The sequence below is a fragment of the Rousettus aegyptiacus genome, unplaced genomic scaffold, assembly GCF_014176215.1.
Source record: "Rousettus aegyptiacus isolate mRouAeg1 unplaced genomic scaffold, mRouAeg1.p scaffold_m13_p_6, whole genome shotgun sequence".
Classification (NCBI taxonomy): domain Eukaryota; kingdom Metazoa; phylum Chordata; class Mammalia; order Chiroptera; family Pteropodidae; genus Rousettus; species Rousettus aegyptiacus.
In genome coordinates this window covers 18,723,142-18,747,397 of record NW_023416309.1, presented here as the reverse complement: position 1 = coordinate 18,747,397, position 24,256 = coordinate 18,723,142, and the positions used below count along the sequence as shown (strand labels likewise).

Here is a 24,256-nt window from a genome sequence, read left to right as displayed (position 1 = left end):
TCTGTTGAGACTTCTCATCTCGAAATCCAGAAACTATACACTTCAAGAAATTGAAGCCACACAGAGAGAACATATCTTGCTGCTCCAGTCAACAACCACAGCTAAGCTCCCAGCTGACAGCTAACATGTACTTTCAGTTATATGAATGTTCCATTGCCTGTCCAGCCTAGTCAAACCTTTGAAGGACTATATTTCTATCTAATATTTGATAGAAAACATGTTAGACTTGAGAATCGCCCAGCTTTGCCCAGTCAACCCACAGATCAGTGAGAGAATAATAGATGGTTGTTTTAAGCTACTAAGTTTGGGGAGGGTTTGTTGTAAAAGCTAACTGGAACTGAAAATAACTTTCACCAGTTTCTAAGTATGCCACAATAAGAACTAGAAGACTCGCTCTAGCATCATCTTACTATAATGTGTTAAGGGCACATACAGAGTTAAATTATACATATTCTTGGTAGTTCAGCATTCCAAAATCTATTATTTTTCAATATCCACATAAAATAAAGAACTTTGAAAATCCTTAAACATTTATAACAGAGTCTTAGACTTCTGTCTACATAATAATAAACCATCATTTGGTAATAAATTAAGGTAGCATTCTTAAGTGTTCCCTGAAGGCAGTACTTTAGTAATAAGTGTCATAAAAGAAAGAGTTCCTTAGGTAAACTGATTTGGGGAAAATTTTGACATAGTAAAGAGGTTGCTTTAACTCTATATTTTTTCAGAAATGTAAAATGCCCAAGAAGAGAAATATATAGAACTCCATCCCCCACCGCCAAAGTATGTGATCAAGGAATCTTTCCTTACTGAGCAGCTCACGAGTTACATTTCGCAGAAAAACTAAACTAAGAAATAAGAATAAAAATGCAAGTTTATTAACAGAAACAAACTTTTACTTTCAGAATATTTCATCAAAAAGTTGTTTCCACCATTCAGTGTGCCTTCAGCTTAGAGAACATATTTTTAGACAAAACTTTTACAATTATCAGGGGCTATGCCTTTAACAACTTGATCTTTCTGCTCTGCTCTCTTAACATTTTCCTGTGGATGTAGTTAATATTTCAGGATTGAGTATAAGAAAGAATAAATAAAACTAGATAAATAATAAATAATTGAATGAATTAGTTAAAAATTGGAAACCTGAAAATCAGTTCTGATTCCTAGCCTGGTTTGGGTTTTGTGCCTTATTTCCCTGTAAGGCCATGGGAATTGTAACACTTACTCTGTCTCACAAAATTCTTGGGAAGTTCAAAGGAGATTTTGAAGTTGGAGATGGGACAGTTTTAGGGTTGAAATGATCTTAGTGTTCATCTATTTCTCCACTCCTTTCACTTTCTAGATGTGAAGCCCGAGATCCATGGACTTTACAGTGCAATGCTAGTAACATTAGAAACTTCCTTCCAAGTGGATCCACAGTAAGGATGTTAGTAAACTTGTATATTTAAGTAGATGTTATATTTAATGCTGTGATTCTAATTCAGGTGGTGACTATTTCTAACTCACAAGCTTGACAAGGAATTTGGGCCCCAAAACATATATTTCACCAGAGTTCATGGCCAGTATAGAGAAATATGGCAGTCAAAACATTTAATAACTAGTATGGCATGGGCACTGACAATGTGAATACACATTAGCTCTAAAAAATTGATACAGTCATATTGATGGGTACCAACCAAAATATATCATCTCTGGTATAAGAATCTGGTCAATCACATTTCCCCCTTCCTGCCACTAGTTCCTAGGCTTGCGAGTACTGTTGCCTTACTGGTGTTGAAAATTCTTCCATTCAGGCTCTTTCTTATACTGTGGCTGCATTATTCATGCCCATAATACAATAGGTTCTATTATCTGTCTCTTGGGAATTACCCAGCACTTCATGGCTCCTTGAGCAACATGCCACCCTGACCTCCAAATCATGGGTCATTTCCAAGTTTTTGGTTTCCAAGCAGGAGAGAATGATAGTCTTCTCATATCCTCTTGCCCTTATTAAGAGATAACTCCCTAGTATTCCACTAGCCCTACTTAATTATTCTGAATCACTCTGCTCCTGTATATCCTACATTCTTGTTCTATAGTCACATTATAGAATTGAATATGATTTGAAAGGCTGAAGGAGTAATATAGCCATGAAAATGGTAGGACAACACAAAAATGGCATGAGATGGAGTATCTGATATTTTTAAGTTACAATGGGAAGAAAATATTTGTAAGGATAAAACAAAGTATCTGCATTTAACTAGTGTTCTGCGTGTAACTCTGAAAAAAAAATATGCACTTAAAAAAACAATATTGATTATAATTTCACATCTTTTTCCAAATACATTGCTCTTTTTCCAAGCCAATAAGGGATGGTTTATACAATTTGACATATATACTTACCTTGGCCCAACTCTGATTCATTTATAATAAATTGTCAAAAGTTTTTATTTAAATACGATTAAACTGTAAATGAGGAATGAGAGTCTCATTGTCATGGATTTAGAATAGTCACACTTCTAGTTCACTTACCTCTACTAGCCTGCTGGTGTGTTCACGAAATATTGCAGCATATTCTTTTATTTCCTTTTCCCGGCCATTCTTGGCAGCTTCAATGAGAACCAAAAGTGGGACTGTTGTATCCAAAAAGGAGTCTGACACATGATCTATAATCGCCTTACGGAGCTAAAAAGAAAGAAAATTCAAGCTTTTATTTTTAAATTAGAAAATAGTTCATGTTATTTTGTATTTTTACACTGTAGGTAGTTACAGAATTTATTTCATATGATTTTTGCGCAGTCCCTAAAATCATAATATATAAGACTGTGTACATATGTCACTTACAAAGCTAGGAAAAGTGAAATATATAAGAAAAAACCATCAAGCAATATCACTCTTGCTTTAAAATATTATTATTTTTTTTCTTTAACTGTACTTAGTCCTGAAGTCAGATAATAAGTAATAATACTTCATTTTTGCTTCAAAAATTACACTATTATAATGTTTATGCATGTGTACAAACAACATTGAACATCATGTATTTTCATAATTACAAAATTATTAAATGTTTTCTACCTTGTTGGAGGAACCGATGATAAATTTTGATTAGCTAAATTATAGATTTCATGGTAATTAAACCAAGTTAGAGCACCAATTATGCCAGTTGATAATAGATTAATAGAGCAAGGAGAATAATAAATGAATTTGATGTCCAATTTTCTTCATTTGCATTAATTGTTCTTGCCCTCACACCTTAAATTATTAAACAAGTATAACATTCTGCTACAATTAGTTCTTTTAAATGAGATTATGTGTAAGCTTATAAATGACAATCAGGCAATTACTCTACTCAGCAAATATTTCCTGAAATTTAGAACTTCATTGGAAAATTAATAAATTGTATTTATGTACAATTTAAGAATCACAATATAATGAAATGTTTCATTAATAATGTCATTGACTATTAAACAGCCCCAAAAGTTTTTGGTCACTCCCTCATTTAACTTCATGACCTCTATATAATAAAACAAAGAGATGAATAGCTCTCAGACAGGAAATTTGTAATTTACCTTTTGTGAAAATTATATTTTAGGGTATGTTTTTAAAACCAATAGACACTATCCCAGTTTCAGATTTTGTGAGAATTAATAATACATTTTCAAGGGGTTGAATAATGTAGTTGCATAAAAAAACAATATGGTCTATCTTTCTATAATAATTATAGAATAACAAATCCACAATAATTATAGATTTCTTAGAGAAAAATACCGCTGCTTAAGATGACAGAGTGTGCTCAAATAACTGTGAGATTTTCTGGCTACCAACAATTTCACAAAGTCTGTAGGAAATCCCCAAGGAAAAATTCTACTTAGCATGTAGAAAGGCAAATCACAGATGGCAAGTAATTAATATTTACTGAGCACTTACTAGGACAGGGTGTAGAGTACTAATGGGTTACAAGGCAAAGAAAGGGAAGACCTTGAGTGAATCAACGACGCGTTTAATGTCCATAAAGAATAGACCAAGGAAGTCAGTCAAGAGATCACAATTTAGGACTTAAGCTGGGAACTACAAGTTGTATAGTTCCAGATGCGTAAGAGAAAAGTAGAAGGAATCTCTTAGAAGGGGAACAGTTTTCAATGGCTATTTCTCCCCTTCATCCTTTTCTTCTTTCACTTGTAAGAAGACATACAGAAGTAGGCTAAAAGGAGATCTACACTAGAGACGCGTAACTGAAAGCCAGCATACATACAAGAGGCAATTCAAACCAAGGAGATAGATAGGATCATATAGAGTGAAATGCATAGTGAAGAGATGTCCAAGAATGAAATCATAGGAAATACTACCATTTATTGGAGCCACGCAGATAGAAGTGTAAAACCTAAAAGAGACTGAGATGAAGATCAAGAAGCAAAGAGAGTAAATGGTCAACAACTAAGGGAGAAATTTTCAAATAAATCTCTTTGTTAGTGCTCTCCAAATAATCTTATCCTACCAAACATAATTATAATACCTGCATTATTATCTTGTGGAATCTTCTTTTCTGTGTATTTGATTTCATTCAAGTCAACATATATTTCTGCATACCATTCCTTACCTTTCTACCAAGAGCAGGTATTGTGAGAAATGTTAAAATGAAAATGCATGATCCTTTATAATCTAGTGGAGGAGTGAGAGTCATTAAATATTACAATAAAGGAAACCAGGAGATGATTGACAGCAAAGACATGTCAATAAAATTGGTGTCAGAATCCAATTTTAAAGATAAGTTATATAAAAATAACCAAGACTTGTTTATTGGATTTGTTCACGAAGAGGTTATTGCTGAACAGTGAGAGCAGGTTCAGCGGAACAGTGGGAACAGGAGTCCTATTGCTATGGTTTGAAGAATGAATGGGAGATGAGGAGGTAGAGATGGTGAGAATGAACTCCTGTTACTGGTAATTTGGGACATGAAGAAGCAAGGCTTGGTTTTAACTATACTGAGAGGTTTAAAGAGGGATTGTCTCTCAAATAAAAGATTTTGATGTTTGTTTCCATCTACTACTGTCCCCAGAAAGTCAAATTGTCCTCTAGTGCTTTAAAAATATATATATATTTTGATTTATCACCATGCAAAAAAAACGAGAGAGAGAGAGAGAGAGAGAGAGAGAATAACAATTATCTTATATTTGTGCCATTTTCTGTAAATACTTAAATAATTATAGCAATCTTCTTTCAGCACTGAACACATTTGCTATGGTCTGTATCTCTCCCCTTCAGTACTATCTTTTTGTTTTCCCTTCATTTTAATGGTATTTACTCCTCTTTTATTATTACTATTATTATTATTATTATTATTTCTTAAAAGTTTTTCAACTATATTTTCTTTGCTATTCTTTCAATCCTTTACCCCATACACAAGTGTTGAAATATATTGCAAAGGTGAGGCTTGAGGTATAGCTGATTTACTATTAATTGAAGAATAAATAATTAAATCAACTTTTTTGCTAATGTTTTTAATTAAAACAAATTTGGGACATATTTTTCCCCTAAGGCTTTTGCTAACTACATTACACATTAAGTGATAAAATGTATACCACGTTAAGTGTAGTATTATGTTCAGTAGGACAAGACAAAAAGGCTGGAAAAATGAGCTTTCAAATAAGTTCTATACCAATGTCTTCAAAATTCTGTTGGAAAATGAGCTAAAATTACCTGACATAATATAATGTCAAATATAATGAGCACAATAAATCTTTTCTGAAATTGTACATTCATTCAAATTAACAAATGCATTTTGAGCCTTCTATCTAGGGACAAGGCATCATTCTAGGCATCCTGGGGAATACCAGGATAACAAAGACAGGGTAACTATTAGGGAGTGAGAGATGCACAAAGAGTTTGATGAGTATCTTAAAAGTAAAAACAAATGAGAAACGACTTACTCTGTCATGGTTAAGAAGGCTTCAGTAAGGATGAGATATATTCTATTTTAAAAGCTGAATAGGATGTTAAGAGTTGGAGCTGAGAAATGGGAAGCATAACATTTTAGGAATAGAGACCATCACAAGAAACAAAAATAGAAAAATCCTCAAGACACCACAAGCATCTAATGTTATTGGAACATAGTGGTAGAGTAAAGATTGAAATAGGATTTCATTAAGTACAATGTAGGCAATGGAAAACATTTCAGGTAAAAAGAGTACAATAAAATGAAAAGATTAAAAGATGATAGAAAAAAAAAAGACCAGAAATTGGTGACTTATGCTAGATGGGAGTGATACATTTAAGAGATAGCACAGTCAGCAGTCAGGGATGCTTTGAAAGTATCTTAACCTATGCAAATAAGAAAGTACAATTAATGCAACGAAACCGCCATTTTCTCACCAGATTGTCTATCTTGCCAATTCCTGATCATTTACCATCACATTGATAGCTATTATTATGGACTACATTAGAAGCTTTGGATGCTTTACATCTTATCTACTGGACCATTCTCTGATTTCATTTTTCGCTGTGGGGAACAGTTCCATGCCCTCTGAAGACATTCCATCTTGAGAGCATTTCATTATTTTATTTTTGTTATTCTTTCTCAGTGCCTGTTCTAAGTCTCTGTGAGATTCTCAGTCCAAATAAAGACAGCCTGGAAGTTGAAGAGTCAACACCACTGGAAGCACCCCTTAATCAATTGGGATGAGAACTACTGGATAAAATTCCCAGCCTCCATCCATTGGTCAGACAATTCTGGGAGGCATTATGTCCCTTTCCAGAGTTCCTTAGGCTCCCATTGCCTTTCCTCCTTTCCTGCCTATTCTCTACACTTCATATTCTCTTATACTTCCTTCTTGGCATCACTTCCCAAATAAACTACTCACAGTAAGTCCCTGGTCTCAGAATCTGCTTTCAGGGGAATCCAATATTAAAAAAAAATAAAAAAAATAAAAAAAAAAGAAAGATACATTTGGCTGGTGTTAAGTGCTGTTTGGTCACCAAGTGACAGACTCCAACGCCTTACATAAACTAATGATCACATTTCACCACTTCTGCTTTGCACACCACTGGGTTTGATTTTGCCATTCTCTATATTATGCTGACTATGAAATAGGAATTATGATGAGATAGAACTAGAGGTACAGATAGGGACAAGACACAGAGAGCCTTGAAGGCTATGGTAAGTAATTTTCTTTGTGTGTTCTGACATATTCATAAGGAATATTTTCATTTAAATTGTATATTTATCTATGCATATGTAAATACCTAAGCAGCCTCTATCTTATTTGTTTCTATATTATTTTCCTGCCCAGTGGAACGACTCATTCCTTTTACTTGAGTGATAGACAAAAAACTTTAAAGAAGAATGCAACATGCCAATATAGAACTAGGACAACCTTAGGAGCCACAAAACTAAAATTTGAAGTTAATGGGAGGCCAATTGGAGTTAGAGGTATGTATTTTTAATAATACCTGTATGAAAGATGTCAGGCACAAAACCGAACTGAGGGGCTTTCTGTCTTTTCTCTCTATAGTTTAATAAAAGGCTTTGAGACATCAATTTTTCTATCTCCCACTGATATAAGTGGTTTGGTGTTTCAAATAAAAAATAATATATTTCTCTACAATTGAAATCCAAAGGTGAAAGCTGTATGTGAAAACTAAAAGAAAGCCCTGCTCACCACCCCGCTGCCCCAACCACCAAATAAGAATGAAACTGTGAGGGGGAGAGGAAAGAAGAGAAAGTGTTTTAGAAAAGAAGTTCTCACAGAACTGGAAAAACTTTTATCTGTATATAGTCATGTTACTTTAATTTTAAGTCAAATAGCAAAACATAACTTTCGAACCTCAATTGATTAAACTAATTTTTCTAATAATGAATTCAGCATATACCTACCATGTCAAATTAATGGCACTTGTATCTTTAATATTTAATATTTGGTATTATTTGATGATGAGAATGATGAGGAGAACGTACAAAAACCTAATTACTTTTTTCTGAGTGAGGCACTGCTACTACAATATGATAAAGAGAAAGATATAGCAATTCAGCAATTCAGCAACTAAAGAACTAATTAACTTTTTGATTTGTTTATTTGTTTTTACCAGAATTCTATTTTATTTGACATATCTCAAGTCTTTACTTTTACATTATGAAATAGATAATTATTTTTCAATATACACAAAGAAAAATTTTAACTTGACTTTAATGAAATCGAATGTATGTTTCACTTTGCATAATACAGTAGAAATGGAATATATTCAACTGTTTTAATTTTTTGATGAAGTAAAGGAGGTTTAAAAATCCTTCTCCCTTACTAAGAATTTCAATAGGTATGCATTCCTCAAATGAATTATGGGAAAGGAGACTAAATAAAGAAGAAAACTTAAATTAAAAAAAAAAAAACATGTAGAATAAATAATAGCAAAGAAAAAAATGTATGTAGTAAAATCAGTGTATTAGATACTAGAAATTCTGAAGATGAAAAATTCTTTATCTCTTGCCTATGAGTAGTGGTTATAAGTTTGACCTGAGATTGAATGGACCTCAGCTCAAACCTTGGCATTACCAGTTAGCTCAGTGATGTTCACTTAATTGACTCACCTGAGAGATTGAGATAATACTATGGTAGTATTTCTTGCTTAAGGGATACAAATCACTAATGTAAAGACTACAATTGGTAGAGCTTTTGAAAGCATTTATTAAATGAGAGATGTTGTCATAACTATCATTTTAAGGATTTAAAACCCAGTGGGTAAAAAACCCCATTAAAAAGTAAAAATACTAACAGAATATGATCACTGCTATAATAGAACTACACGTGCTGTAAGTGCTCTGTGAAGAAAAAAAGATCAATTCCAACTGGTGAAAATGGCAAAGATTTCATGGGAGAAGTACATTAGTCTTGTAGTTCCTCAGTTGGTTAGGGGTTGGGTCAGGTAAGTGAGGGGAACAGGGAAGGCATCAAGTTAAATGAACCATGTATTCAAGGATGCATGTCATTTGGAGGTAGAGATAAGGGTGAAGGAAAATTTGATGAATAGCAAGTATACTCTTTAGTCTGAGGACAGGTTAAAGTGCTGGTGAGGTGAGGAAGAACTGAGAAAGAAAAAGAAAGGAGAAGGAACATTAAGAATTATAGAGATTAAACTGGAGCCAAGTTACAGAGAACCTGGAACCCCATTGTCTTTGTTCTCAAGTACAAAAGACATTAAAGTCATAGAGCAAGAAGATTAAGACAAATAAACACTGTCACCTCCTAGCAGATTCCATCTTGTTGTCCCAAATGTATAATTTGAATGTATAATTTGTTTCTCTCCATATATGTCTATGCAATCTATCTCATTCCTCAGAGATAAAATCTAATGATTGTGTGAACCAAAGCTAAAATGTTTCTGTGTTGCTGATTGATAGCCATGGATAAGCAAGGGGATTAGGATGAATGGGCAGAAAGATGAGTTCCCTTTCTTTTTTACGAAAAACACAAACAGAAAAACAGATCTAGAATAAGAGATGAACATTAACTATTCTGAAGAAAAACATTTTTTAAAAAAATTCACAGCACCTCAGAATTCATTTATTTATTTATTATTTATTTATTTTAAAGAAAAACATTTTAAAGATAGTGGCTTTCCCTTTTCTGCGTGAAAAAGTATATATGAGATTCTTAAACTGCTTGATAAAGAATAAGAAGAGGTGGAGATGATTCATGTTGCTGTTTAAACTAGTTTTTTTTTTCTTTTTTATTGCCAAAAGCATAAACATCAGGACAGAAAATGAAGTTCTGTGAGGACAAGTAAGGATACTAAGAATGAATCATAGCAACTTCTTCACTGACACCGAAGACCATGGATGTGTCCAAAGACAGCTCCTAAAAATTCCACCCCTTTCTATATAGTCCCACCACTTCTCCCACAAGAAATATTGCTCCTCTTGACTTGGGGCAGGGTTGGTGACTCTTAATATGTAGAATATGGAGAAAACAACATTCAAGTGACTTTGGAGCTCAGGCGTTAAGAAGGCCTGTCAGCTTCCACTTTTCCTTTCTTGGAGTCTTTAACTCACATGTAAGAAATTCAGGTTCCCTGTTGGAGAAAGAAGCCACACAAAGAAGCCCTAAGATATTAGACACTACACTGAGAGAGAGAAGAGAAGCACTGAGGCCTCAAATACCCAGTTCTGAATCCAGACACGGTCACCATTTGACTGCCATTACATGGGAGACGACAAGTGAAACGCTACAGAGGTGACCCTGAGGACCCTCGGACAATCCATGGACTCATGAAACATAACAAAATGGTTTCTATGGTTTGTGGTGGTTTAAGCAGCAAACTTCCTCAAAACAATGAAGATGTTGACCTGTGAAACCACAGGGAATTTTCATACCTCTGGAACACAGCAGTTCTCTACAAGCTGAAAACATCCCCTTACTATGATAAAAAGTATTAGTTATCCCATGCTCTCTATATATCTTACTGACGATAGTGAGGTAGTAAGTATTATTAGAGGATAAAATATAAGATGCCTGGTTAAATTTTAATTTCAGATAAACACAACTATTTTTAATATAATTATGTACCATGCACTATTTGGGACATACTTATACTAGAACATGTTTGTTGTTAATATGAAATTCAAATTTACTGGGGTAGGTATCCTGGACATTTATTTGCTAAATCTGGTGATCCTAGACACAAAGGATTGTTTTATTTTAATTTTTTTTTTTAAGAAAAATGATTCCAAAAGCTTTGTAGATAATAAATGTAGATTAGCTCTTTGTACGTAACTTGGTTGAAAGCATAGAGGGATGAGACAGAAAGGAAAGAGAATATTGATGATAGCTCATAGATACAACTTTTCCAAGTCCAGAGAGGAGCAGATGGGGTAGACATCTTGAAGAACATTGAGAATAGAAGTCATGCAACCAACAGAGAGGACAGCACCGAGTTCCTGAATCCAGTGTGGGTTCTGACTCAGTCTAGGTTCAATGGCCCTTCCTCCTCTTCACACTGGCTTACTTTCTCAGCTATATCATAAGACAGGTTGTGCTAACTTTTTTCCAACTCTTGCTTTCCATAATTTTAAGTGCTGACAGTGGAAATAGAATTTGCATTAAGGCCATAAAGCTGAGATTTTGGAATTTTCCCAGCCCTCAAAATTGTGTTTTACTCAGTTAATATTAACTGGCTGGGGATCCCTATTTATTTCTTTTCCAAATCTATTTCTGGATTAAAAAGATTGCTCAGGCATTTTACTAAATCTTCCCATTAAACTACAATAATATATTGCATTAAAAGCTTATGGTTGAAAAGCTTTTGCCCTTCTTTTATGAGTTAATGTTGACCAAGTTAAAGTTGCGCATGAAAAAGAACTTTGGTTAGTAAATAGTGAAAAGGAATAAAAGGCACAGGTCTTCAAAAATAGCAAGGTCTTCATATTTCTGGAGAAAAAAATGAACTTGTGGCATAATACTGCACTTCTAAATTATTTAATGAAATCCTTTTTAATCTTATGTTTCTGATGACCTAAGTTTAAAATGTAATTGCCTTAATATAAACAAAAATTAACTTTTGAAACATCTTGAAAAGAATTGGAGGGGGTAATTGGTAGGGTGTCTGTATTACTAGTTGTTTGCTGGAAGTATTTGGATGATAAACTCAGGTTTTAATGTAATAGAATCAATTCACCAACATTCCCTAAAAGGTTACTATGTACTAAGCACTGATGGGCATTTTATTTCATCCTCGCAGACCATTATGTATTATTAATTCCATTTTATAGGTTCTGAGAGAGGCTCAGAAAGATGAAATCCGTCCCCAAGATCACACAGCTGATGAGGGCAGGTTCAGCATTTAAATGTAACTCTCCTTGAAGAATCACATACTCTTCTAGTTTATGTTTGTCACAAAAAGGTTGAGGTCTATAAATGTGGAAAGTATATATTTATTGGTTTTGTTTTGTGTTCTAAATTAATTTTAAAAGAATAAAAGCAAGAAATAAATATTCCAACAATGGAAAAATCTTCACTTTGCGTAGTGTTTCTGTCTCCACGTTTCTTTCCTCACCTGTCTTCGAAGGTCTCTTGTCTTCTTACACATGTTGTCGATTGCAATATTTAGGGTATTACTCCTTTCCTTTTTTCCAGTCTGCAAGGAAGAAAAAAATAACATAAGTAGTGATATCAAATTACTCTTTATCACTTAGCAATTTTCTTTCTAAATTTCCTGAAAATAACAGCTTGAAAATTCAAGAATAGGTTTCAAAACTGTTAGGATATTGCATATGATTCATGAGCGCTTCACTTAAGACTAAGTAGAATGGTGATTAAAGCTCACATTATTTTCTTTTTAAGCTTCTGTAATATTTCCGATACATAGTTGGGTTGCATTCACTGTGGCAGTAGGCAGAGCATTACCTGCAAAATCTTTCATCTTCATTCTTAACAAGTCGACTTTTTAACCACTAAGCATACTATTAGCTTAAAAGCATTAGATGCCCAAATTGTCAACTTCTGTGGGAGTTTTCTTAAGTCATTTTCATGGAGTATTGTGTAAGTTATGCAGAGCCATATTGGAGTTTAGCTTAACACTAAATAAAATATGCAGTGCAAATTCATACAATTTGCAAAAGTTGACCACAATTTTAGCTGACAATATTCCAAGTACAAATTGTTTCAAGTAAGAACTGGACGCTGTTTCTGGCTCTTAAGATAATTTGTGCAACACCTTTTCATTCTTTAAGCAGAACAGTTCTCTCTGTTATATCCTTAACCTAAATCTTTAGACTGTTAAGTACATAGAAAGTCACCTTGGTTGACATTTTCTACACATCATTTTTGTGGGAGACAACTGAAATTGAATCTAATCATACTTTTTTTCAGTGATACTTGTATAAAAGAGATCAAGAAAAATCATTATGTGATTCACCTCTGGGGAAATTGCTACTATTTAAATTAATAAACTGAAAAGTGTTCTTGAGAGAAGACCTTGAAAATCAGGAAGGCAAGTTGAAGTAGCTGATAGCTGAGCATGGATTCCGTGAATGACACAGAGGCAAAGTGTAGGCAGCATGCCGTCCATATACTACCTCCAATGACTAAACTTACACATAATTCTATACCTTCAAGTGGAAAGATTCCTTTACAAGAAGTTCAAGGCCACATATACTTTATCCTAACTTCTTTTTAGTCTTAATCTTCTGCCACATTTTCTCAAGTACTACTCTTTATAGTAACAATATTCCTATACTTTTCTCTCTTCTCCCAAGTTCTTACGTAATGTACTTTTGACTTAAGCAAGTGTCTCTGTGGGAAAAAAAAAATTCTGATTAAAATTCTACCAGTTCAATTGCTTCTACAAAAAGTTACTCTCACCTCTCCTTGTTCCAATAGCATTTTGAAAATTTCCCAATATACTCATTTTGTTTCTGTGCTTGAGCATTACCTTTACAAAACTGTTAGAATCTTGATATTGGCAAGTATATCTTTTTTTCCCTATTTTTGAAAGTAACTTATTGGATGATGTTGACTAGTTTATAAATGAACGACTTGGTTCAAAACATAACATAGTTTTATTAGGGGCCTACTATATACCAGAAAGTTGTCATACTAAATTCTGGAGGAGATTTTGGCATCTAGCCATCAAGGCACACTTAAAATCTTCTATTAGCTGAGTTTTCTGGTACCCACTTAAACCTTAGTTAGATCTAGATTTTCTCAGCAGCAGTATTACTGATATTTAAGATGAGAAAAATTGCCATTATTTGAGACCAGTCTACACACTGCAAGATGTTTGGCACCCATAGATTCTTGTCTACCAAATTCTAATGGCAACTCCCAGGCACTATGACAACCAAAAATTGACCACACGTTACTTCCTAGGAGGAGACACTGTAGAAAACTATAAGTTCTTCACCGCATTCTATTTATGAGAGTGAGTGTTCAACTGTTCATGATGGAGACTGTGTAGTGAAGGAAGAGAGAGATAAGTAAAATTCTGAATGTCAGAGCAATAAGAGAAACAGTGGCAATTATCCAGACAAAAGTTGTGGCTACCTTCATGGCTCTGATCCAGCATTCTCCATGCTAGCAGTGGAGAACTGTGAAAAGTTAATGCAGAACTATATAAGGCAATGACATAAACACATACACAGTGGAATATAAGACAGTTCACAATTTTACCTAAGGAACCTAGCCCTTACTCTCCAGTTTCATGCAGTATTAACTCTTGGTTATATCTCTTCCCACTTTAAGAAATCAGAGGTAGTCAAAAGGGGGCAGAAATGGTACAAAAAGACACTCCCCCTCCCCCATACACACACACACACACACACACACACACACACACACACACACAGAGGCATCGGGAATAGCACAAGAGGCTTCTGTTGTGTTGGCCATAAAAACTCACTAGCTTCTACTATACACTTCATCAGAACAACTAAAAGGTGTCAGGCCTCTCAGAGCTAGCAGCAGTGGCATACAAAACTTTAATAAAAGATGACAGGAGGTGACAGCATAAAGAGATTCAATATGGACTATAAAGATGACTTCTTAATTTCTACCCACAGCTTAACCTTAGTTTAAAATGTTTCACCGGGTCAAAGACATTTTGTTCTCTAGGTAATAATAAGCAGTCTCTATCATTACAGGAACTGCAAAGTTGTCCCTTCTTTTTTCCTTTTCTCTCCCTTCACCTCCCCCATCTTTCTTCTTTTTCACCTCCAGTTTTTATTGGTTCTTGCTCAATTTATCCAGATTTATTTGGCTTTAGTCAAGCCATTTTATGCCTCTTTATTCCTTTTGAATGGCATGAAAATAAATAAAGTAAGGATTTGAAATAGTCCCACCCCACTTAAAAGCCCTCATTCCTTCTGTTTTCAAAGCCTTAACAAATCATCAAGCAATGAGCTAGAACTGAAGGTGAATTGTATGTCCCAAAGTAAGAGATGGAAAGGGCAGGATGTTAAAACACAACAAAGATAACAGTCAGAGCCTGACTACATCCCAAGTGCTCAGAAGAGAGGGTGCTCTTCAAAGGAAGCCTTGACAGGAGCCAGCATTATGTCAGTGTAGCCCTGCTAATGGAAAAGTTACCACTTACAGAGGCAGGCCAGAATGGAAGACAATGAGAAAATATGGCACAGGTCAGTACCATATAGTGTAAGTAATCACATCCTTCATCAGCAAATAAACTTCCAGGAAAGATTCAGTTCTGAGCATAAATTTCATTCAATAAAATTTCATTAAAATTATTATTACATATTATAAATAATTTCCCATGTGATCCAGACTTATAATCTTAACTATGAGTCTTTCCATCAATTCTGCCATACCACTCTTCCCGCGCCTCTACCAGTTAATTGCATTCTCCCTTAAAGTTGTCCACACACACACACACACACACACACACACACACACACGTCTCTTTATAAATAAACTCTCTCTGAAATGCCCTAATTTGAGTGTTGCATCTGTTTTCTGTTGGGACCATGCTAGGAAGAACTTTCTATTCTTGCCCAAAATGGTAGCCACTAGTCACATGTGGCTATTTAAATTTAAATTTTAATTAATTAAAATGAACTATCATTAAAAATTTAATTCCTCAGTTCCTTAATTTAAAGTGAGCAATGATCATATGTGTCTAGCGACTAGTGTATTGCACAGCACAGATATAGGATGTTTTCCTAATTTCAGAAAGATGTATTGAACAGCATTGTTCTAAAATATCTTTGTTTTCAGCTATATAATGAGTCCCTACATTTACACAAGTCACCTTTTATTTGAGAATGAAGTAGCAAGAAACAAACAAAAAATCACAAACCTCAAGCTGCTTACTCTTTAGTAAACCAGTCGCATAATTATATCCCTTCTGTTTTTAAAAAAATTTCACGCTATTCCCTGGTCGATGTGATTAAGAACAAACTCTTGATCATGTTGTTAAGGCCTCACATGACCTACACCCATATTTTCTTAACAATCATAAATGAGATATTGTGATAGATCTTTTATTTTCTATGCAGTACAATAACAACTCAGGAACTGTGCTCATAGAAAAACCTCATTTTGCATCTCTTATCTCCTACTTTTCTGATTATGGACTTCTTTTAAGATTCAACTCAAATGCTAAATTTTACATGAAGCCTTTTTTGATCTTCTTAGTTGGAATTAATTATTCTATTCCATTATGCTTTCTTATACTGCTTATATTTCTTTTATAACACTTGATTTAATGAACGGTTCAATCTATTCAATAAATTTTTATTATCTACTATATGCCAGGCATCATACTAAGGATCATTAAGCCTAGTGTTTGCCTTTGAGGATCACATATCTAGTGGTAGAAAAGACATAAATATAGTATTTAATAGAAGTATCCAGGGTAATACATAGGACAGTGAAAGTGGCACTCACATTAAAGATGAAAGAAAGATTCCTGAGTAAGTATTGATTGAGTATTGAAGTATATATGTTGAAGTCATCAAAGAGAAGATAAAAGAGAAGCCCACTTTAGGGGAACAGGGATAGCCTGGGCATAGCCAAAAGTCTTTATGGAGTATTTAGCAACTAGTATTAAAAGTGTGAGGGGAGGCCAGATTTTGGAGAGTTTTGCCATATTAAGAAATGAGGTTGATCCTACAAACAACTGAGTCATAGAAACTAAGCAGGTGAGTGACAAAGACAGTCCATTATTTCAAATACATGAATCCACCCAGACCATTATTCCAAATACTTTGACCTGAACAATGTATTTGAGATGATTAAGAACAAAGACAGTCAAAAGAGTTAGACTGTCACAGCAACAGTTCACAAGAGAAATAAAAATTTACGAAAATTAATGCATTGGCAGTCAGGATAAAGAATACTGACAGACTTAAAGACTCTATATGTGTAAATCAAGTAGGATGTTAACTGGAAGATACTGGGAAGTGGGGATGGGGGTGAAGGAAAGAGAGCAATCTAAGCTTGTATTCAGCAGTGATGATGGGCTGGATAACAGTGCTCTGAACTGAGATGGTCATTTCAAAGGAAAAACAAGTCAATATAAGGATGATGTTTTCAGTTTTAGAAATGTTAAAGGGCTTGTGGAGATCTCACCTCATTAGTATTTATCTTATGGTTAATTGCCTATCCTCATGCATCTCTTTTTCACTAAACTGAAATAACTTTGAAAGAGAGAAATTTCTTACACATAATTTGTCCCTTATGGCATCTAACACCATTCTTTGCACATAATAGGAGCTCAAAAGTTATTTGTTGAATGAATAGAGAAAAGAAAGACTGGATAAAGGTAATCATTGACAAATCCCATGATATTTCTGGGTCTTAACTCCCACACCCACAGAATGCAGATTTGTTCAAACTGTTCCTATATTCTTTTCTAACATTAAAATTCTATGAAAGGGCAATGTTCTCTAAAATGAAGAATTATAGAATAATATGTTACTTTTATTGAACAATTTCTTGCATAAATAGCCATTGAAATGTGTTGTAATCATGTAGGCATAATATAAATCTGAAATGGTACAAATAAAGAGAGACATTTAAGCTGGGAAGGCCATGACCTCAAAAAAACTATGAAGTTTCAAATACTAAGGGATGAGTAATAAAGCAAATGAAAATTTATCTAATTCATAATAAAATGAAAATGTTATCAGGGCAGAGAAGAGTCCTATAGGAAATTTAAACAGCAAGAAAAATGTTTTTCTTGTTGTTTTGTTATATTTTTGTTTTTGTGTTTTAAAAGTACGTTTTTTTCAACTTTTTAAAATGTCACATTTTCTTTTAAATGGGAAATCTTTATTTCATGGTAAAAAAAAAAAAAGAAGTATGATGCCTTTAACTTAGTTCTTTTCTGCAGAAATTGCTTCAAAACATTTTATGCTTAACACATAACAGAGGCATAGATTCTAGTCAACATTTTTCAGGCATGAAAGACATACAAATAGACAAGCATGAAAAAATTAAATCTCTTCTTCTAGAATGCCACTGTACTACAAGGCATGTCAGGAAAACATCCTGACAGTGTATCCCAATATCTTTTGAAGCAAGATCTGTGCTATGTAAATAAAACTAAAACAAACAAAAAATTAACTCTGAGACCTGAAGTGAGGGTTTTAAAAATAACTTTATAAGAATAGAATGATTTGCTATCAAGGGAAATAGCCTGAATGCTGCCAGTATCTTGAACTTTTATATTGTTTGGGGAAGTAAGATGTCACCCCACTTAGCTACCTGCTGGGGGTAGGGCTGGGTTTCAGTGAGGGGAAACCAAAGACTGTCAAATAGCTACCACAGCAAAGTACTTTACATGTATTGTCTCAAATGTCTTTCACAATAACTCTTCACACATATGCAAATGAGACACAAAAGTTTATTAAGTTTTAATAGCATATCCTAGGAGGAAATGTAGGATGAGGTAGGATCGAATTGAGCTGAGTCTAAAATCCACTTATGACTTAAATGAGCTGTAACTTAAACTCAAATTAATACTTTATATAAATTATATAAATTTATTTCTTAAAAATAATGAGTAAAATACCATAGAAGTTTGTGGAGTCAGTTAAAATTGTTTTTTAACCTGCTCCATACCTTGACTAGTATGTGTCCTTGGCCAAATTACTTAATCTCTCAAAGTCTTACTTTCTATATCTATGAAATAGAGATAATACAGCAATTATATTATAGGGTTATTGTAAGAAATAAAGAGATGAAGGATGTACATGTTTTAGCAAATACAAAGGCTCAAGAAATGTTAACACTTATTACTGTATTTATCCATAGTTGCAATAATTGTTACTAACACTTGAGAATTTTCTGAACTACACCAGCTGGCTGATTTCCTTATGCTTTTCCAAACACTAAGCCTTTATCCTGAATGCCGTAATCTCTTCTCATCCAACAGAATTCTTAATTCGTAAATCAAGACAGTTCAAGCGTCTAATCTGCTATATCATCTTTTCCTAATCCACAGTCTCAACCTCACGATAAAGTATATATTATGTTATAAAATATATACGTATGTTAAATCCACTCTTGTTGGTATTTCTATTAATTTCTCTACATATTTCAATTATAATACCTGTGAAACTTTTTGTCTTATTTTATTTATACTTTACCTCATCTTATAAATTGTAAAGTCTTAATTCTGTAATCTTATTATCTACTACAGTGTTTTGCTCACAGCTAATGGCTGTGGATAAAATAAATGGTAGTATATTTAACCATAACTATATAAATAATAAATAATATTCAAACAGTTTTATTAATAAAATTAGTATTTCTATTTTTAACAAAAGTAATTTACACCTTTTATGTTTGTTAGCTGTCAGATATTCTATTCAACTGGGTTTTTATTCCAAGACCGTTATCATTATTCCATACAAGAAAGTATAAAATGAACTTGATATGAATCCCCTCTCTTGTCCTTAGTCTCTGCATTCTTAAAAGTAGCCAGTTGCACCATATGATCTCCAGAGTCCCTCTCAGCTCTAGGAGAATGTGGTACTAAAATTCTTTGTTGATAAAGAAATTAGTAAATCAAGTGCTGAGAATATGACACCAGAGCCAGTTGCATGTATTCTCAGACCAGAGATTCCTATGCCAGACTGCAAGGTTTCAACTGATATGCATCAAAAATGAAAGAAAGATTTGTGAGTTAATCAAATCATTTCACTAGTGATGTTACTTATTTTCTTTGAATCTCAGAGATAGATATAAATCACGATGTTCTCTTTTAAAGATGTTGCCATGGAAAATTAGTCATATATTTGGGCAAGTATAGACGCAAAGATTCACTCCAGGTTCCAATAGGTAACTTGGAAAGAGACTAGAAGAATCACTGGCTTAAATCACTGGCTTTCATTATTTTTACTTCAAGCCATTGTTTTGTGATAACTTGCCTCTTCCATGCCTACCATTTTTCCTCTCTGCCCGATAGAGATTATCGTCCTTTACTCAAGCCCAGCAAACTCTGGAACTTACATTGTTCTTAGTAAGGAAAAATGGAAAAGGAGTTTATTAATTTCATTGATGGAGTAATTAATTTAGTGATTCAACATCAAACTAAACTAGTTGTGACTCCTGCTCTAATGGGTTTCAGATCTTTCCAGCTCCTAGAACAGTGACAGTTTCTATAAATCATGCTATGGTTACTATTAAATAAAGGAAATATGTTCAAATCATAGATTATACTTAGGTTCAGGGCAGGATACCAAGAAACTGTGTACATTAATGGTTCCTAAATACCTGTCTCAGGATCCATGTCATAAGCATACAAAAATAGAGATAATCCTATTATTTAAACATAAGAACTATCGTTTAATCTGAAAGTACTTCTTTCAAATTAAAAACTTTCAGATAATATACTTCTATATTTTATGTTTAAGTTTTTGTCATTTATTTTCTAAAATGATGGCTATATCTAATGATGGCATAATATTTGTATTTGATAGCAAATTAATAGGAAACTTTCTGTCAGTCTCATAGGTTTATGTGTGTATGTGTGTTCTCTGTTGTTTCTGACTCTGAATAAATACATAGTTTGGGGGATTAATGGTAAAAACAGTGAAATAAGGAATCTGCTCAGTTTTATAATCAAAATTGACAAAGTCAGTCAGTTGCAGTATTGGCATATAAACAGATCAAAATAATTTCTGTGCTTTTGAAACTGGACTTATTTTCTCAGCTTGTTCAAGACATTTTAAATTAATTGCATTGTATGTAAAATAACATTTGCATTAAACTGCTACTAAAGGTTGGTGTAATAGGAAAATCAGATAGATAGTTCTTATTTCTTAGTGCAAAGACTTGTTAACAAGGTAACCATGTAACCAGTTACATAAGTTAAGCTTCAGTCTCTACCTATAGGATGCAGATGACAATACCTGTTTTAGGGGTTATTGTAATTATTAAATGAGACAATGTACAAAAACATATAAGGTAATAACTGTCATTTAATAAATTATATTTGTTATTATCAATAAAAATGATGTTCTGTAAGATCATGGAGGGTAGAAAGCATAAACTATTTTATTCACTGCTATATGCAAAGCAGTACTGGGCCATAATATATGTTCAATATTTATTGATTTGATTACTTTAAAAAGTGATCGAACTGATAAATGAATAAATAAATGAATATGAAACATGGTATTGATCTATTTGAGGAAGGTTTGCTTATGGTCATCAGAATGATTGTACAGATCATGCTCCACTGGACATTGAGAACTTGAAAAATAGTATAATCATTAGAATAGTCAATGTAGAAAAAATGTAGATATCGAGGCCAAAGTTCACTAATCCTCTAATTTGTTATAGTTAAATTGTGCATTATTTCTTTACTGCCATTTCTACTTCCAAAATCCCTTTATTAAGTCATCGTTAAGGTATTAACAAATCTTAGCATATTTCAGAAATCTTCTAGAAATCTTTTCTCATTCTAGAAATCTTTTTGATTTTGTGAGTATCTGACCCAGCAGCCAGCTTCAGGAGAGTACCCGCCTATGAAGAAAACATCTGTGATGCTAATATGAGAGCATCTGTAAGAATGGAAGAATGCAATGTTTTATTTTGTCAATTACTCTTTGAGTTTTTTGGCAGAGATTCTTCTTTAAAATATATATTCAAAATCACTCTAAAGTCTCATGAGCAATAATAAGGTATTATACACATAGATCAAATAAATTAGTTTCCATCTTGTAAATAGAATCACTGCTCTCTAGCAATTTTTCTGTCTCTAGAATGCTTTGAGGGGTAGAGTATCACAACAACACTGGTCTCATTAAAATTTTATCTTCTGCCATTCCTCCAGTTTCATAAGTCTAATTCCCCCCTTTTTTCCCCCAAAGTCAGGTTTTCATAGTTTAATTATACTCACTATGTCAAACTTCAGTCAACAGTAAGCTTTATTTATAGAGTTTATAAAGATTTATAGTTTCTAGACTGTCTAACAAAGTTTTTCCATGGTTCATACATGTAAAATCTAGACCAGATAGATTTCCACCATTCTGATTATTCTTTTGCTTTACCAGTAACTGTAATCTACATCTTTTTAAACATGTTTATTTTTAACACTATTAAATAAGAATATATTTATTCTTATGAATTAAAATAAATCCTTTCTATCACTGCTATCTTCAAATAGTACTTTCAAGTTTCATAAATCAAAAATTTGAAAGCCTGCAGCATGGAATAAAATTAAATAAGTTCCACTTTAAAGAAAATTGACCTCTGAAATTTGTCTTTCAAAATAAATTAGCAGGTAATAATTTCCTTTGCAATTAAATTTTTTTTTACAAATAAAAGAGAATAAGAATTATCTCTTTCATAGCAAGTCTACTTAGTCTACTGAAAATATTGTATGTTATAAAACTTGATTCTTTAACAGATAAAAAAATCTTATAAATATGATCTATGTGCAGTCAGAATAAATACTGATATATTATAATTTGTGTAATTTAAGAATCGCCAGACTCCTGCTCAAAAATATTCTATCCTTCCCTACCACCCCACTCCCAGACCCTACCCAATATATAAAATTTTCCATTTCTCTTTATTGCATTTAAAATGTTAGCTTTAATTAAAGCACACAAGTTACACATAGTGTATTTCATGCTGATGTGCCAGACTAAGATAATGATTTTCAAAACAAATAATGAAAAAACTAGTTACATGACTCTGAAACCACACATCTATAATGAAGGCATTAAGGTTGAAATATGTGGAAACTGGGGAAGATTTTTTTGGTGAATATATATGGACAAAGCTAATCTGGGATTCCCATCCTCCTCTCTGTATCCTCATCCACACAAGTCTAGTAAGAGAGACTTCAATGGGACCATATAGAAAGCATGGTATGAGTCCTTGGCAGTTGTGATTCAGTGGGCATGTATAAACTCTCCTGAGAAATTTACTTGGTGAGAGGTGGCTAAATAGTTTGTTGATAAATAGACAGAAGAGATGACTGAATTACAATGTCTGAACATCTTTCTATGGTCCAGATATAAGCCTTATGCAAAAGATAGCTGGTCTGGGATCATCTTGGTTTTTGTTCAAGATCATTGCCTAGATCAATAAATAAAGTTAACCAGAGAGGAGTTAAAGAAACTGTTGAATATTGAGAATAAGCAGTTAGCTGCAGAAGAAACAATCATTTATATAAAGTGAATTGCAAGTGAAATGGGGATGCCCGCGAAAGCATCTGTATCAAGTTTTTCCATTTGCCCCTCCCGATCCACTCACCATGCTTTTCTACCGCACTCTCTGCCCCCAGCCAAGATTTCATAAAGATGCTCCCTTTTCCCCTGCTTTCAGGTGGGTTTGGCTGACGGGAGGAGCAGGAGGGTGGGAGGAGAGTAAGACTGGCGTATTTACTTTCTGGTTGCTATTCTGAGGGGTTACTATAAGCTTACTGTATCTCTCTCCTGAAAACTATGGCCCCGACAGGCAGATTTCTTCATGCAGCTACCCTCTTAGTGTACAGGACACTCCCTCACTTACTCCTTCAGGCCTGGGGTTGGGCAGGCTCTGCAATTGCTAGCTCAGAGTCTTGCTCTACCCCATCTTGGGTTCCCAGGACCTTGTCCACACCTATGTAAAGTCCCTTTAAAACATTCTCCTTAAATTACCTGCTTGGTGTACCATATTTTCTCCTGCTGAAATCCTAACTAATATAGCAAGCCTAGGAGAAAAGTCAGCTTTCAACAACCAGAGAGCCAGCAGTAACTTTCCTGTTCCCCTTACCTCTCTTTCTTCTCTTTGTTCCATGCTAGAAAAGGGGAGACAGAGAAATAAAAAGCCAATAACTTCTCTTTTCCAACTATTGATATCCTTCCTGTAATAATCCAAAACTGTGGAAAATTGGGGTCCAATTGAAATCAAGATAGAAGTTTTGACAGTTACATTCTAATTATCGATTGGAAGAGAGAGAGTGACACAAAAATCCTAAAATAACTAAGAAAGGTTTGAGATTGCTTAACTTTTCATTTGGGATTAGGGGAAGAATTTATCCCACTGTGTAAAATTAAAGGAATAGTGAAAGAGGAAAATATAGTTGCTTTATTTTACCTTCATTTTGAACATCCTAGTTAGTTTAGTTTTAAATTTCAAAAGCTGCCTTGGAAGCTTGTAAATGTTAGATATGTGTTTTGGGGGTAAATAGTAGGAGAAAGGGATTTGTTAAAAAATATTTATAACATTGACCATTCTCAGAGAGCAGGCCTGATGATAGTGTTAAAGTCAGCTGAGGGGAAAGGAGGGCATCAAAAGGAAGAAGACATAAGAGCACTGTGTTAGCTTTAGAGTAT

General features: G+C 33.7%; 1 protein-coding gene across 3 annotated transcripts in view; it reads right to left on the bottom strand.

Moving 5' to 3' along the window:
* CTNNA3 (catenin alpha 3) overlaps positions 1–24,256 on the bottom strand; it is a 1,366,626-nt gene that overhangs the window by 638,760 nt on the left and 703,610 nt on the right. For all 3 annotated transcript variants that reach the window (XM_036222548.1, XM_036222546.1, XM_036222547.1), the window contains exons 8-9: positions 12,019–12,099; positions 2,512–2,664 (exon numbers count right to left, since the gene is read on the bottom strand). In XM_036222548.1, the coding sequence (XP_036078441.1) occupies positions 2,512–2,664; positions 12,019–12,099 (234 nt within the window). The remainder of the gene's footprint in view (positions 1–2,511; positions 2,665–12,018; positions 12,100–24,256) is intronic.